We start from the raw sequence: 13383 nt of genomic DNA, 5'->3' as shown, positions 1-13383 counted from the left end.
TCACGAAGGCCTTTTTTAAGAGAGTAGGTAGGAGTATTATGGGACTATCTCGCGGAGCGTTAGAGGAAGATCGGTCAGCAGCAGCAGCAGCAACGGGGGGGGACGGGACGGGCACGACGTCCTGGTGGGGTGGGGGGGGACTGCCTGGGAGGGTGGATGAGCAAGAGATAACATGAAGGGTTGGGGAAACTGGCACGTATGGGAGAGAGCCAGTGTACAAAGCCATGTAAATATATCATTTTGCCATGTATATATCTTGCTCTGCGCGATTTCTCGTTATTTTGTTACCGGGGGCTGGGGGGGGGGGGGTTATTGTTTGTAAGGGAGAAAAATTGTGTTAAAAAACTTTAATAAATATATATTTTTTAAAAAAACAACAGGACATTGACAGGATGCAGAGCTGGGCTGAAAATTGGCAGATGGAGTTCAACCTGGATAAATGTGAAGTGATTCATTTTGGAAGGTCGAATTTGAATACTGAATACAGAGTTAAAGGCAGGATTCTTGGAAGTGTGGAGGAATAAAGGGATTTTGGGGCCAACGTACATAGATCCCTCAAAGTTGCCACCCAGGTTGATAGGGTTGTTAAGATGTATGGTGTGTTTGCTTTCATTAACAGGGGGATTGAGTTTAAAAGCCACGAGGTTTTGTTGCAGCTTTGTAAAACCCTGGTTAGACCACACTTGGAATATTGTGTCCAGTTCTGGTCGCCTCATTATAGGAAGGATGTGGATGCTTTGGAGAGGGTGCAGAGGAGATTTACCAGGATGCTTCCTGAACTGGACGGCAGGTTGAGGGAGCTAGGGCTTTTCGCACTGGAGCGAAGAAGGAAGAGAGGTGACTTGATCGAGGTGTACAAGGGAGGTGATGAGAGACATGGACAGAGTGGATAGCATGGATTAGAGGCATGGATAGAGTGGATAGCCAGAGACTTTTCCCCAGGGTGGAAATGGCTGTCACAAGGGGACATAATTTTAAGGTGATTGGAGGAAGGTATGGTTGAGATGTCAGAGGTAAGTTCTTTACACCGAGATTGGTGAGTGTGTGGAATGCACTGCCATCGGAGGTGGTGGAGTCAGAGTCATGAGGGACATTTAAGCGACTCTTAGACAGACACATGGACAGCAGTAAATTGAAGGGGTTGATTGGAGATTAGGTTAAATGGTCGGCACAACATCGTGGGCCGAAGGGCCTGTACTGTGCTGTACTGTTCTATGTTCTATCTACATTCTGCTGTACTCCGACAGTCCCCTTCACTATTTGCAACTCCACCTATCTTAGTGACATCTGCAAACTTGCTAATCAGACCATCTACATTTTCCTCCAGATCATTTCTATATATTACAAACAACAGTGGTCCGAGCACTGATTCCTGTGGAACACCACTATTACAGATCTCCATTCTGATAAACTCCCTTCCACTGTTACTGTATCCTGTTGCCAGTGAAACACATGTCTCTACATTAACATGGGTTAGGAGTAAAAAGTTCCCAATAGTCAGTAAATATAAATAAAACATTATTCGGACAGTTCTCGAGTTGTGAGGAGTAGCTGATGAAGTGTTGTGGCCATTACAAATCGATTCAGTATAGTTGAGTCTGCAGACAAGTAGCTGATTCTTCGATTCATGGATTCTGTGGTTTGGTAGAGATATTTCAGTTCTTGTTACCAGCTGCAGACCGACCGACCAAGGCAGGCGGCAGGCAGGCATACTGTCCTTTAACTCCCTTCTTTGAATATTTCAAGAGGAAACCAGAATATGCTGGTCAGTCTAGGCAATTACACCCAGGGTCTTTGAGATGAGATCATCCTGATGTTCCTTTGTCTTTACCAGAGATGGTAATAAGTCTCTGGGTGGTTTTACAAGTACCTTGGCTGGAAACACAGGGAGGGGTTCCATTGTCCCCTAGAGAATCACCCTGCAGGATTCCTGTCAGTGGATGACTTTATATTCTCAGCCACCTTCAGACTTTGTGTCCACTTTAAAATATAAAACTCAGGTCTTTTTGACAGAATTGTTACCAGGCAGGCCATTTGGCCCATCGTGTTTGCACCAGCTCTCCAAATGAGCATTGCAGCTTCATGCCATTTCCTTGCCTTTCCCCATACCCTTGCACATTTTCATTCAAGTACTGATCTCATATCCTCTTGAATGCCTCCATTGAACCAGCTTCCACCACACTTCCAGACTTGTATTCCAGGCCGAATCACTCCTCTGAAGATGTTTTTCCTAACATCACATTTGCTTCTTTTGCAAATCACTTTAAATCTGTGCCTCCTCAATCTTGAGCCTTTTACGAGTGGGAACAGTTTCTCCCGATCTACTCTGTCCAGCCCCCTTATGATTTTGAACATCTCTATCCAATCCCCTCTTAGCTTTCTTCTATCCAAGGTGAACAGCCCCAACCTCTCCAATCTATCCTTATACAGGAATGGCAGCACAGTGGTTAGCACTGGAGTTTGCCTAGGTAGGGTGCTCTGTCGGAGGGTGGGTACAGACTCGATGGGGCAAATGGCCTCCTTCTGCACGGTAGGGATTCCATGATTACCAAAGTTTCTCATCCCTAGAACCATTTTTGTGGGGAAGGTTTTGTGAACATCTTTCCTTTATGTGGCACTCAGAATTGCATGCAGCACCATTTGTGACTCCTCAAGACACTGAAACACTCTACATGCAAGGGCAGGAAGACCTGGACAATATCCAGGCTTGGGCTGAAAAGTGGCAAGTAACGTTTTCCCCAAACAAGTGCCAAGCAATGACTTTCTCCAATCACCCCTTGACATTCAAGGGCCTTATTATCTCTGAATCCCTCACTACCAATATCCTGGGGTTAACACTGACCAGAAACTGAACTGGGCTAGCCATATGGATACCGTGGCTACAAGAGCAGATCAGAGGCTAGCAATCCTGTGGCAACTAACTCACCCCCTGACCCCCCAAAGCCACCATCTACAAGGCACAAGTCAGGAGTGTGATAGAATATTCCCCACTTGCCTGGATGAGCGCAGCTCCAACAACAATCAAGAAGCTCAACACTACCCAGGACAAGGCAGCCCACTTGATTGCTCCCCTTTCCACAAACATTCACTCCCTCCACCACCTATGGACAGTAGCAGCCGTGTGTACCATCTACAAGATTCACTGCAGGAATCATCAAGGCTCCAATCCCGTAAACACTACTATCTAGAAGGACAAGGGCAGCAGATACATGGGAATACCACTGTCTGGAGGTTCCCCTCCAAATCACTCTCCATCCTGACTTGGAAATATATCACTGTTCTTTCAAAGTCACTGGGTCAAAATCCTGGAACGCCCTCCCTAATAGCACTGTGGGTGTACCTACACCACACAGACTGCAATGGTTCAACAAAGCAGCTCACCATCACCTTTTGGAAGGACAATTAAGGATGGGCAATAAATGCTGACCTAGCCAGCGAAGCCCACATCCCGTAAAAAAAAGTTTTTTTTAAATTCCAGCTGAGATCTAACTAGTGTCTTGTATAAGTTTAGCATAGCCTCCTTGCTCTTGTACTCTATGCCCCTATTAATAAAGCCCAGATTACTATATGATTTATTAACTGATCTCTCCACCTGTCCTTCACCTTGAATGATCTGTACACATACACACCCAGATCCCTCTGATCCTGCACCCCTTTAAGAATTTTACTCATTATTTTAAATTGTTTCTGCATGTTCTTCCTACCAAAATACATCACCTCACACTTCTCTGCATCGAACCTCATCTGACACCTGCCTGCCCACTCCACCAGCTTGTCTATACCCTTCTGAAGTTCTACACGGTCCTCTTCAGATTACAATGCTCTTAAGCTTTTGAAGTCCAATATTTCCATGTATAATTTCCAGTTTTTATTTCCTCCATCACCTAGACTGCACAGACAGATAAAGTACTCTCAGATCTGTGCAAACAATTGAAATATGGGCTGGTTGTTCTCTGATTTGCTCCATGGCGTGCTGAATCAGAATCCAATGGCAGAGTACGTGCCAGAGGAGCTCTTGTCGAAACAGCACGTGGCTCAAGTCCAGACCACACATTGAACACTACATCCAACTCAGGTCAGCATGACACAGAGACAGTTAAACAAAGAAGGCAGTGACAGGCTGAACTCTGACACCAGAGTTACAAGAAAGGGGTGACTTAAGAGGGTACCTTATTGAAGTATATTCAATAATCAGTGCAGAAATGGTAAAATGTAGAACACTGTTTCAGGTTAGACACTAGGACTACGTTTCAAGGAGAGGGTTGACATCAGGACATTATTCACAGAAAACATGGTGAAAACAGAGAACAGATTTCAGGGTAGAAGGAACCCCTTGAACAAGCTAAGAGAACATACACCAAGGTGAGGACTGTAGGTGTGTTTTGAAGAGATGAGGGAGGATAGTCCTTACCTCGATCTCATTTGCTTCCTGCTGCAAAAGCTGCTGAACCAAAATGGGCTAAAGGAGCGAGCTGACCGGATTCATACTCGTCAGGCAGCAGTGCTACCCACTGCACCACTGTGCTGCCCTTACTGTAGGAATTTAAAAAAATAAATAAATTTAGTGTAGCCAATTCATTTTTTCCAATTAAGGGGCAATTTAGCGTGGCCAATCCACCTATTCTGCACATCTTTAGGTTGTGGAGGTGAAACCCACGCAAACACGGGGAGAATGTGCAAACTCCACACGGACAGTGACCCAGAGCCGGGATCGAACCTGGGACCTCAGCACCGTGAGACAGCAGTGCTAACCCACTGCGCCACCGTGCTGCCATGACTGTAGGAATTTTGATTTATCTTAAGTAAGCCTCCTCCTCTTTCTCACCAGGTTGCAAAGTGATAGACACCAAATCAATTGGCAGTTAAATTTCCCTCGAGTGTGAAGTAAATCATAGGTGTCTGATTTGCATTTATTACTCATTTTAGGAAGGATGTGGAAGCTTTGGAAAAGGTGCAAAGGAGATTTACCAGGATGTTACCTGGAATGGAGAGTAGGTCTTACGAGGAAAGGTTGAGGGTGCTAGGCCTTTTCTCATTAGAACGGAGAAGGATGAGGGGCGACTTGATAGAAGTTTATAAGATGATCAGGGGAATAGATAGAGTAGACAGTCAGAGACTTTTTCCCCGGGTGGAACAAACCATTACAAGGGGACATAAATTTAAGGTGAATGGTGGAAGATATAGGGGGGATTGGTTCTTTATCCAGCGAGTAGTGGGGGCATGGAATGCACTGCCTGTGGAAGTAGTTGAGTCGGAAACATTAGGGACCTTCAAGCAGCTATTGGATAGGTACATGGATTACGGTAAAATTATATAGTGTAGATTTATTTGTTCTTAAGGGCAGCACGGTAGCATTGTGGATAGCACAATTGCTTCACAGCTCCAGGGTCCCAGGTTCGATTCCGGCTTGGGTCACTGTCTGTGCGGAGTCTGCACGTCCTCCCCGTGTCTGCGTGGGTTTCCTCCGGGTGCTCCGGTTTCCTCCCACAGTCCAAAGATGTGCAGGGTAGGTGGATTGGCCATGATAAATTGCCCTTAGTGTCCAAAATTGCCCTTGGTGTTGGGTGGAGGTGTTGAGTTTGAGTAGGGTGCTCTTTCCAAGAGCCGGTGCAGACTCAGGGGGCCGAATGGCCTCCTTCTGCACTGTAAAATCAATGATAATCTATGATTAATCTAGGACAAAGGTTCGGCACAACATCGTGGGCCGAAGGGCCTGTTCTGTGCTGTATTTTCTATGTTATATGTATTACTGTGGCTCCCACTTGAGTCAAGCAGCTGTTAGTCACACAAGGAAACAGCCCCGAGTGGCAGCAATTAAACATGTGTGAGGAAATAGTAATGTTATATTTATATTTTGTGGGTGCTCGGAATAAGATATGGCTTTAAGGTTTAAGTTTTAATTTATATTTTCGTATAATAATAGTAATCACTTATTGTCGCGAGTAGGCTTCAATGAAGTTACCGTGAAAAGCCCCTAGTCGCCACATTCCGGCGCCTGTTCGAGGAGGCTGGTACGGGAATTGAACCTGCGCTGCTGGCATTGTTCTGTCCTACAAGCCAGTGATTCGTATGTGTGTGTTGTGGGGGGTGGGGGGAGACGGGACGGGACACACTCAAGTTTTGGTTTTATTTTTAAAGATGCCTGCATTTTAAAAAGAAAATATTTTTTATTCTCCTTTTTCACATTTTCTCCCAAATTTACACCCAACAATAAACAATCAGTAACGAATGTAATGTCAATCCCCATATCAAGAACAACAATCCCATCCTCCCACCAAACCCAGACATTAGCCCGCATATTAACATAAACAAATGACAAAAAGCAATCAGGAATCACCCAGTCATCATTAACACATACAGGCCCCCTCCCCCAACCCTCCCAGCCCCCAAACCCCCTAATGTTCGATGTGATCCAATTCTCAAAAGTGCATAATGAATAACGCCCATGAATTGTAGAACCCCTCTATCCTTCCCCTCAGTTCAAATTTGACCTTCTCATGAGTCAAGAATTCCAGCAGGTCCCCCCGCCACGCCAGGGCACTGGGTGGAGAGGTTGATCTCCACCCTAACAGGATCCGCCTTCGGGCGATCAACAAGGAGAAGACTACAACATCTGCCTCCGCGCCCGTCTCTAACCCCGGCTGTTCCGACACCCCGAATATGGCCTCCCGAGGGCCCGGGTCCAGTTTCACGTGCATCACTTTAGAGATTACCCTAAAAATCTCCTTCCAGTAATCCTCCAGCTTTGGACAGGACCAAAACATGTGAACTTGATTAGCGGGGCCTCCCCCGCAACGTTCACACACATCTTCTACCCCCTCAAAGAGCTGGCTCGTCCTTGCCCTTGTAAGGTGTGCTCTATACGCCACCTTTAGCTGTATCAACCCCAACCTCGCACACAAGGTAGAGTCATTCACCCCCAGGAGCACTGCACACCAGAACCCCTCCTCCTTACCTTCTCCCAGCTATTGCTCCCACTTTGCCTTGATCCCTTCTCGTGGCGCCTTCTTCTCCTCCTCCAAAATAGCTCCGTAAACCATTGATACTACCCTGCTCTCAGTCCCCCTGTCATCAGCACCTACTCCAGCAATGTGGAAGTCGGTTCCACTGGGAAGCTCTGCATCTCCTTTCTGGCAAAATCTCGAACCTGCATGTATCTAAATATTTCCTCCTGCTCCAGCCCACACTTCGCTCCCAGCTCCTTCAATCCTACAAAACGACCCCCTAGAAACAAATCTTTTAATGTCCTATATCCTTTCTCCTCCCATCTCCGAAAATTTCCATCCCACTTCCCTGGCTCAAATGTATGGTTCCCCCGAATTGGCATTTCCCCTGACCCTGCCCCCAACCCGAAGTGCTATCGAAACTGCCTCCGAATTCTCAACGAACCTATTATTACCAGACTCCCTGAGTATCTCCCCGGGGCTGTCGGGAGCGGCGCTGTCGCTAGAGCCTTCAATCCCGACCCCCTACCCAAAATCTTAAAGATGCCTACATTTTCATGTGGTTTTACAACTCAGAGTAGGGGGGAAAAACTATGCTGTTGTCTAGCAACAAGGGACCCACAGAGACAGAAAATGCAATTTCAGGTCAGTTGGAGGCAGCATCATTCAGAAGGTTCCAAAAACCAGAGAGGAACAGGAAAAAGTCCCAAGATAACAGCTAAGTCCGAGAACAAGAACAGATCGTGAACAGATAGTGTTCAGTGAAGTTAAGAGCGAGGAGCAGAAGGCTCCAAGTTTAAAATGAAGAAGCTGCAGGAAGCAGGCTTAAAGTGAATTCGACCTGTGAACCAGTGCTTTCTGTTGGTATGGCTGAATACCTGGGAGCATATGGAAGGCGAAGCTTGAAAGAACATTGCGATCCGGGAAGAGGAACATCAGAAGGAGAGATCAAAACCCTGAAGGTGGACCCTTATGGTAGGCATCAGAGAGAAAGTGTTGTTTGTGAGAAGATTCCAAAGCGACTTTGAGCGCTGAGTTCCAGTGAGACCAGTTGGTGCACAGCGTGACAAACCTCTGTGGGGAGTTTTAAAAAACTTTTTTGAGTAGCCAATTCGTTTTTTCCAATTAAGGGGCAATGTAGCGTGGCCAATCCACCTACACTGCACATCTTTGGGTTTTGGGGGCAAAACCCACGCAGACACGGGGATAATTGTGCAAACTCCACCCGGACAGTGACCCAGGGCTGGGATTCGAACCCGGGTCCTCAGCGCCGCAGTCCCAGTGCTAACCACTGCGCCACCGTGCTGCCCCAACGTCTGTGGGGAGTTGATGAGAAATCCGTCCCATCTGTTTGGGGTGGCCTCCGTCTTGGTTTCAGAGTGTGGTATGTTGCTAACTTTTGGTTGGTTCAATTGGCTCTGTTTTATAACCTTTGCTCTCGAGTCGCCAGGTATCTTTATGATACCGCCACGAGGTTAAATTTAAAGTAACGATCAATAACTCAATACACCAATTAGTAAGATTCAAATCAAAGCACATTTATTATACACAGTAATCGCTACTCATGCACAAATTCTACTTCTAAGCTACTTCAACAACTAACAGGCCTATACTTAGCTTCGGACTGGCCCACCAGGTCAGGGGAACAAATGGCCTTTCGCTCGGTTCTGAGTCTGCGGGATTCAAAGTTGGTACGGACTGGTAGCTAGGAGCGCCTATCTCGTAGCGAGCGTTGACTTAAGACTTACTGGATCTTGGCGGCAGCTGAACCGGTCACTGTCAACGGTTGATTCGCATTGCTGAGTGACCCGGTCAAGAAGGACAATTTGAACTTGGGGCTTAACTTTATAGACCCCAGGGGCTTCCCGCCTTTCGGGGCGGACCCTGTACCTGGTTCCAAGTGATTGGAGTTCGTTCCAATCGCTTGGTTCGATTTCTCCAATACTGGAGCAGTTCCCTGATCGATGGGTGGTCTTGAGGTGTCTGTTAACCTCTTTTGTGTTGGCTCCTGCTGGCGCCGAGGAGTCTGGCTTGGCTTTGTTTATCCCAAATGTTTTGATTGTTCCTGGGGATCGCTCATTAGTATGTAGATGGCTGCTATGTTATTATGCAGATGGCTGCTTGTATCGATGCTGTCTGGGCTTTTGCAGAATTTAATACACAGTAATTTGCACCTGCTAGTTTCTGCCTCTGTTGGCTGAATTTCCCTGCAGCCTTTGCTGTTCTCCATTTTACGTCGGGAGTTGGCCAACCCAGGTGGCTACAGGTATGTCTGACCACAGGTCACCAATTGGTTCACTGGATTTGATTGTGTTCTTATTGTGAACATTAAAGTATAAGATAGATTTTGTAACTTGCATTGTCCTTAAAAATAATTTGTAAAAGTTGAGGGTGAAGGAGTGGTGTAATCTAGTTCATCTTTTCTTGCTAAACAATTGTTTTATCCTTTTGCTAAAAATTTATCAGCAGACTTTGTGACTCTGTTCAGTATCCATTATCCACGTTTTCAAACAAAAAATAAAAATTAGGATCTATCCGGCCTGGTTTCACCCTAGGATCGGACGTAATTTCATTTGTTCATGGGACGTATTGTCCTGTAGTAAAACCAGCTGGGATGGTAACATGGAAAGATGGCAGTTCGGTTCTCAGAGCCAGCCTTACCAACACGCCCAGTTCCTTCCCACAGGGCAGGGCGAGGTCCAACCACACCCCCGTCTTTCTCTGAGATTTCCTACATTATAACAGTGACCACACTTCAAAAGGACTTCAGCCCTCTGAAATGCTTAGGGACATCCCGAGACTGCGATGGCACTACAGAAATGAAAGTGTGTGTAATTGCAACATGTGCAGTTAAACATTTTAATCTGCATCAGCCACGGATCCCTAAAGCTTGCACCGTATAAACCCATTTCTCACCTGCATCCTCGTCTTCACCACATCCAGAGGGGTATTCCCGAAGACACTGGCTGCACCAGCAGTGGCTCCAAATGCGGCCGTGATAAATGGATTAATCCGTTTATTTGGTTCATTACCTAAAAATACAGAAGCTCTCAGTGAACCAATTCCAATCATGCCATTGATCCAACTCACGTCCCATTCTAGACCAGACTCAGAATGTACCATTGATCCAGGACCCAATGCTGGCCCCCCTCGGGAACCCCTTATTCTGAGCAACTTGCAGACAACAGGAACGATGGGGCTGGAAATGCTCCCTCCTGTCTCTTTTCCACAATAGTGCTTTATCTGTACCGACTGCACTAAGGTTTCCTCAAAGAGCCAAAGTCTGCAAAGGATTGGATTGGATTGGTTTATTGTCACGTGTACCGAGGTACAGTGAAAAGTATTTTTCTGCGAGCAGCTCAACAGATCATTAAATACATGAGAAGAAAAGGGAATAAAAGAAAATACATAATAGGGCAACACAACATATACAATGTAACTACAAAAGCACTGGCATCGGATGAAGCATACAGGGTGTAGTGTTCATGAAATCAGTCCATAAGAGGGTCATTTAGGAGTCTGGTGACAGTGGGGAAGAAGCTGTTTTTGAATCTGTTCGTGCGTGTTCTCAGACTTCTGTATCTCCTGCCCGATGGAAGAAGTTGGAAGAGTGAGTAAGCCGGGTGGGAGGGATCTTTGATTATACTGCCCGCTTTCCCCAGGCAGCGGGAGGTGTAGATGGAGTCAATGGGTGGGAGGCAGGTTCGTGTGATGGACTGGGCGGTGTTCACGACTCTGAAGTTTCTTGCGGTCCTGGGCCGAGCAGTTGCCATACCAGGCTGTGATGCAGCCTGATAGGATGCTTTCTATGGTGCATCTGTAAAAGTTGGTAAGAGTCAATGTGGACATGCCGAATTTCCTTCGTTTCCTGAGGAAGTATAGGCGCTGTTGTGCTTTCTTGGTGGTAGCGTCGACGTGGGTGGACCAGGACAGATTTTCTATTCAGTGAATGGACACTCACCCAGTGCCAGCCCCAGGGGAATTATATCCCTCTTCTCCCTCTCTCAGTCCCAATGGTTAAAGGAGATGGGTTGATGTCCCTCGCTGATCACTCACCTTTATACCAATTGCGCAGTGATGTCATCACCAAGAAGCGGATTGCTTGGTTCGAGCCCTGTTTGAGGACAGTAGCTGTCAACCCCTGGTATGTTCCTCGAATACCTGAAAGATATATTAAATCCCTCAATGAGACTTTCCTCAATTCAGGATAACAGGATTTTCGTGGGGGTGGGGCAGACCCTCCTCTTCCTCTCAATTCCATTCATTTCCCCACCACAAAGGCACCGACACGCTGAGGGGATAGTGTGGCACTGGACCTCAATATCCTGCCCATCAGACCCTAAACTAGAGCTATCCAACAAGTTTCTTTTTTAAATTCAGAGTACCAATTCATTTTTTCCAATTAATGGGCAATTTAGCATGGCCAATCCACCCAACCGGCACATCTTTGGGTTGCGAGGGTGGGACCCGCGCATACACAGGGAGAATGTACAAACTCCACACGGACAGTGACCCGGGGCGCAGACTGAACGTGGGACCTCGGTGCCCTGAGGCAGCAGTGCTAACCACTGTGCCACCAGCTGAAGGGGCTGTCTAAGGAGCCTTGGCGAATTCCTGCAGTGCATCTTGTAGGATCGGAATCCCTTCCAACTGGGCTTTTAGAAAACATAAAACGCTAAAAGATTCATGGACATAAAGACAGCAAACAAACAGGCCAAACCACAACTGTACTAGAAGGGGTTAAGCTTGAAAACAGGTCCGAACTGAAATCAAGACACTGGAGACATTACCACCGCAAAAGACAAAACAGTGGCCATCAGACAATCCAATTTACCAGGCTGATTCCTGGGATGGCAGGACTGACGTACAAGGAGAGACTGGGTCGGTTAGGATTGTATTCAACGGAGTTCAGAGGAATGAGGGGGGGGGGATCTCATAGAAACCTATAAAATTCAAGGGGAGCTTTCAGAGTATGAGGACGCTGGAGGAAAGGTTTGGGCTGGCGAGGGGAAACAAATTCAGATACTTGCAGGTGCGGGACTTCCTTCATAAACAGGGGGCAACCTTCCCGCTCCTACCGCTGAGGGGGATTCAGGACAGGGTAATGTCCAGAGCGTGGGTAGGGGAGGGGAGCGTCTCGGACATCTATAAGGAGCTTATGGGGTCGGAGGAGACGCAGACCGAGGAGCTGAAGCGTAAGTGGGAGGAGGAGCTGGGAGGTGAGATAGAGGATGGTTTATGGGCAGACACGTTGAGTAGAGTCAACGCATCTGCAACATGTGCCAGGCTCAGCCTGATACCAGGCTCTCATAAGAACAAGGAGCAGGAGTCGGCCATCTGGCCCCTCGAGCCTGCTCCGCCATTCAATGAGATCATGGCTGATCTTTTGTGGACTCCGCTCCACTTTCCGGCCCAAACGCCTCAACTGCTTCACTGGGCAAGGAATTCCATAGATTCACAACCCTTTGGGTGAAGAGGTTCCTCCTAAACTCAGTCCTAAATCTACTTCCCCTTATTTTGAGCCTATGCCCCCTAGTTCTGCTTTCACCCGCCAGTGGAAACAACCTACCCGCATCCATCCTATCTATTCCCTTCATAATCTTATATGTTTCTATAAGATCCCCCCTCATCCTTCTAAATTCCAACGAGTACAGTCCCAGTCTACCCAACCTCCCCTCGTAATCCAACCCCTTCAGCTCTGGGATTAACCTAGTGAATCTCCTCTGCACACCCTCCAGCGCCAGTACGTCCTTTCTCAGGTAAGGAGACCAAAACTGAACACAATACTCCAGGTGTGGCCTCACTAACACCTTATACAATTGCAGCATAACCTCCCTAGTCTTAAACTCCATCCCTCTAGCAATGAAGGACAAAATTCCATTTGCTTCTTAATCACCTGTTAACCAACTTTTTGCGACTCATGCACTAGCACACCCTGGTCTCTCTGCACAGCAGCATGTTTTAATATTTTATCATTTAAATAATAATCCCTGACACATGACAGTGGCCCGGATGCACAGATTCTTTGGGGTGGAGGACAGGTGCACAAAATGCGCGGGGGACCAGCGAACCATGTCCATAAGATTTGGACATGTCCGATGCTTAGGGGATTCTGGCAGGGGTTTACGGATGTCATGTCCAAGATTTTAAAAACAAGGATGGCGCTGGGTCCAGAGGTGGCGTTTTTCAGGGTGTCAGAAGATCTGGGAATCCAGGAGAAAGAGGCAGATGTTCTGGCCTTTGCTTCCCTGGTAGCCCAGAGACGGATACTATTAGCTTGGAGGGACCCAAAGCCCCCGAAGTCGGAGACCTGGCTATTGGAGCTTTCTCGGTTTGGAGAAAATTAAGTTCATTTTGAGAGGTTCACTGTTAGGGTTCACCCGGAGGTGGCAACCGTTCGTCGACTTCCTTGCGGAAAGTAAACGTTTTTTGCACTATG

General features: G+C 47.0%; 1 protein-coding gene across 1 annotated transcript in view; it reads right to left on the bottom strand.

Moving 5' to 3' along the window:
• The window catches only part of LOC140387018 (tricarboxylate transport protein, mitochondrial-like), a 39728-nt gene that overhangs the window by 8239 nt on the left and 18106 nt on the right, over positions 1 to 13383 (bottom strand). The window contains exons 6-7 of the mRNA XM_072469995.1: positions 11001 to 11105; positions 9861 to 9976 (exon numbers count right to left, since the gene is read on the bottom strand). Coding sequence (XP_072326096.1) covers positions 9861 to 9976; positions 11001 to 11105 — 221 coding nt within the window. The remainder of the gene's footprint in view (positions 1 to 9860; positions 9977 to 11000; positions 11106 to 13383) is intronic.

This window comes from Scyliorhinus torazame, chromosome 12 (assembly GCF_047496885.1).
Source record: "Scyliorhinus torazame isolate Kashiwa2021f chromosome 12, sScyTor2.1, whole genome shotgun sequence".
NCBI lineage: Eukaryota > Metazoa > Chordata > Chondrichthyes > Carcharhiniformes > Scyliorhinidae > Scyliorhinus > Scyliorhinus torazame.
Note: the sequence above shows the minus strand (reverse complement) of the source record. Positions and strands in the feature narration are given on the sequence as shown.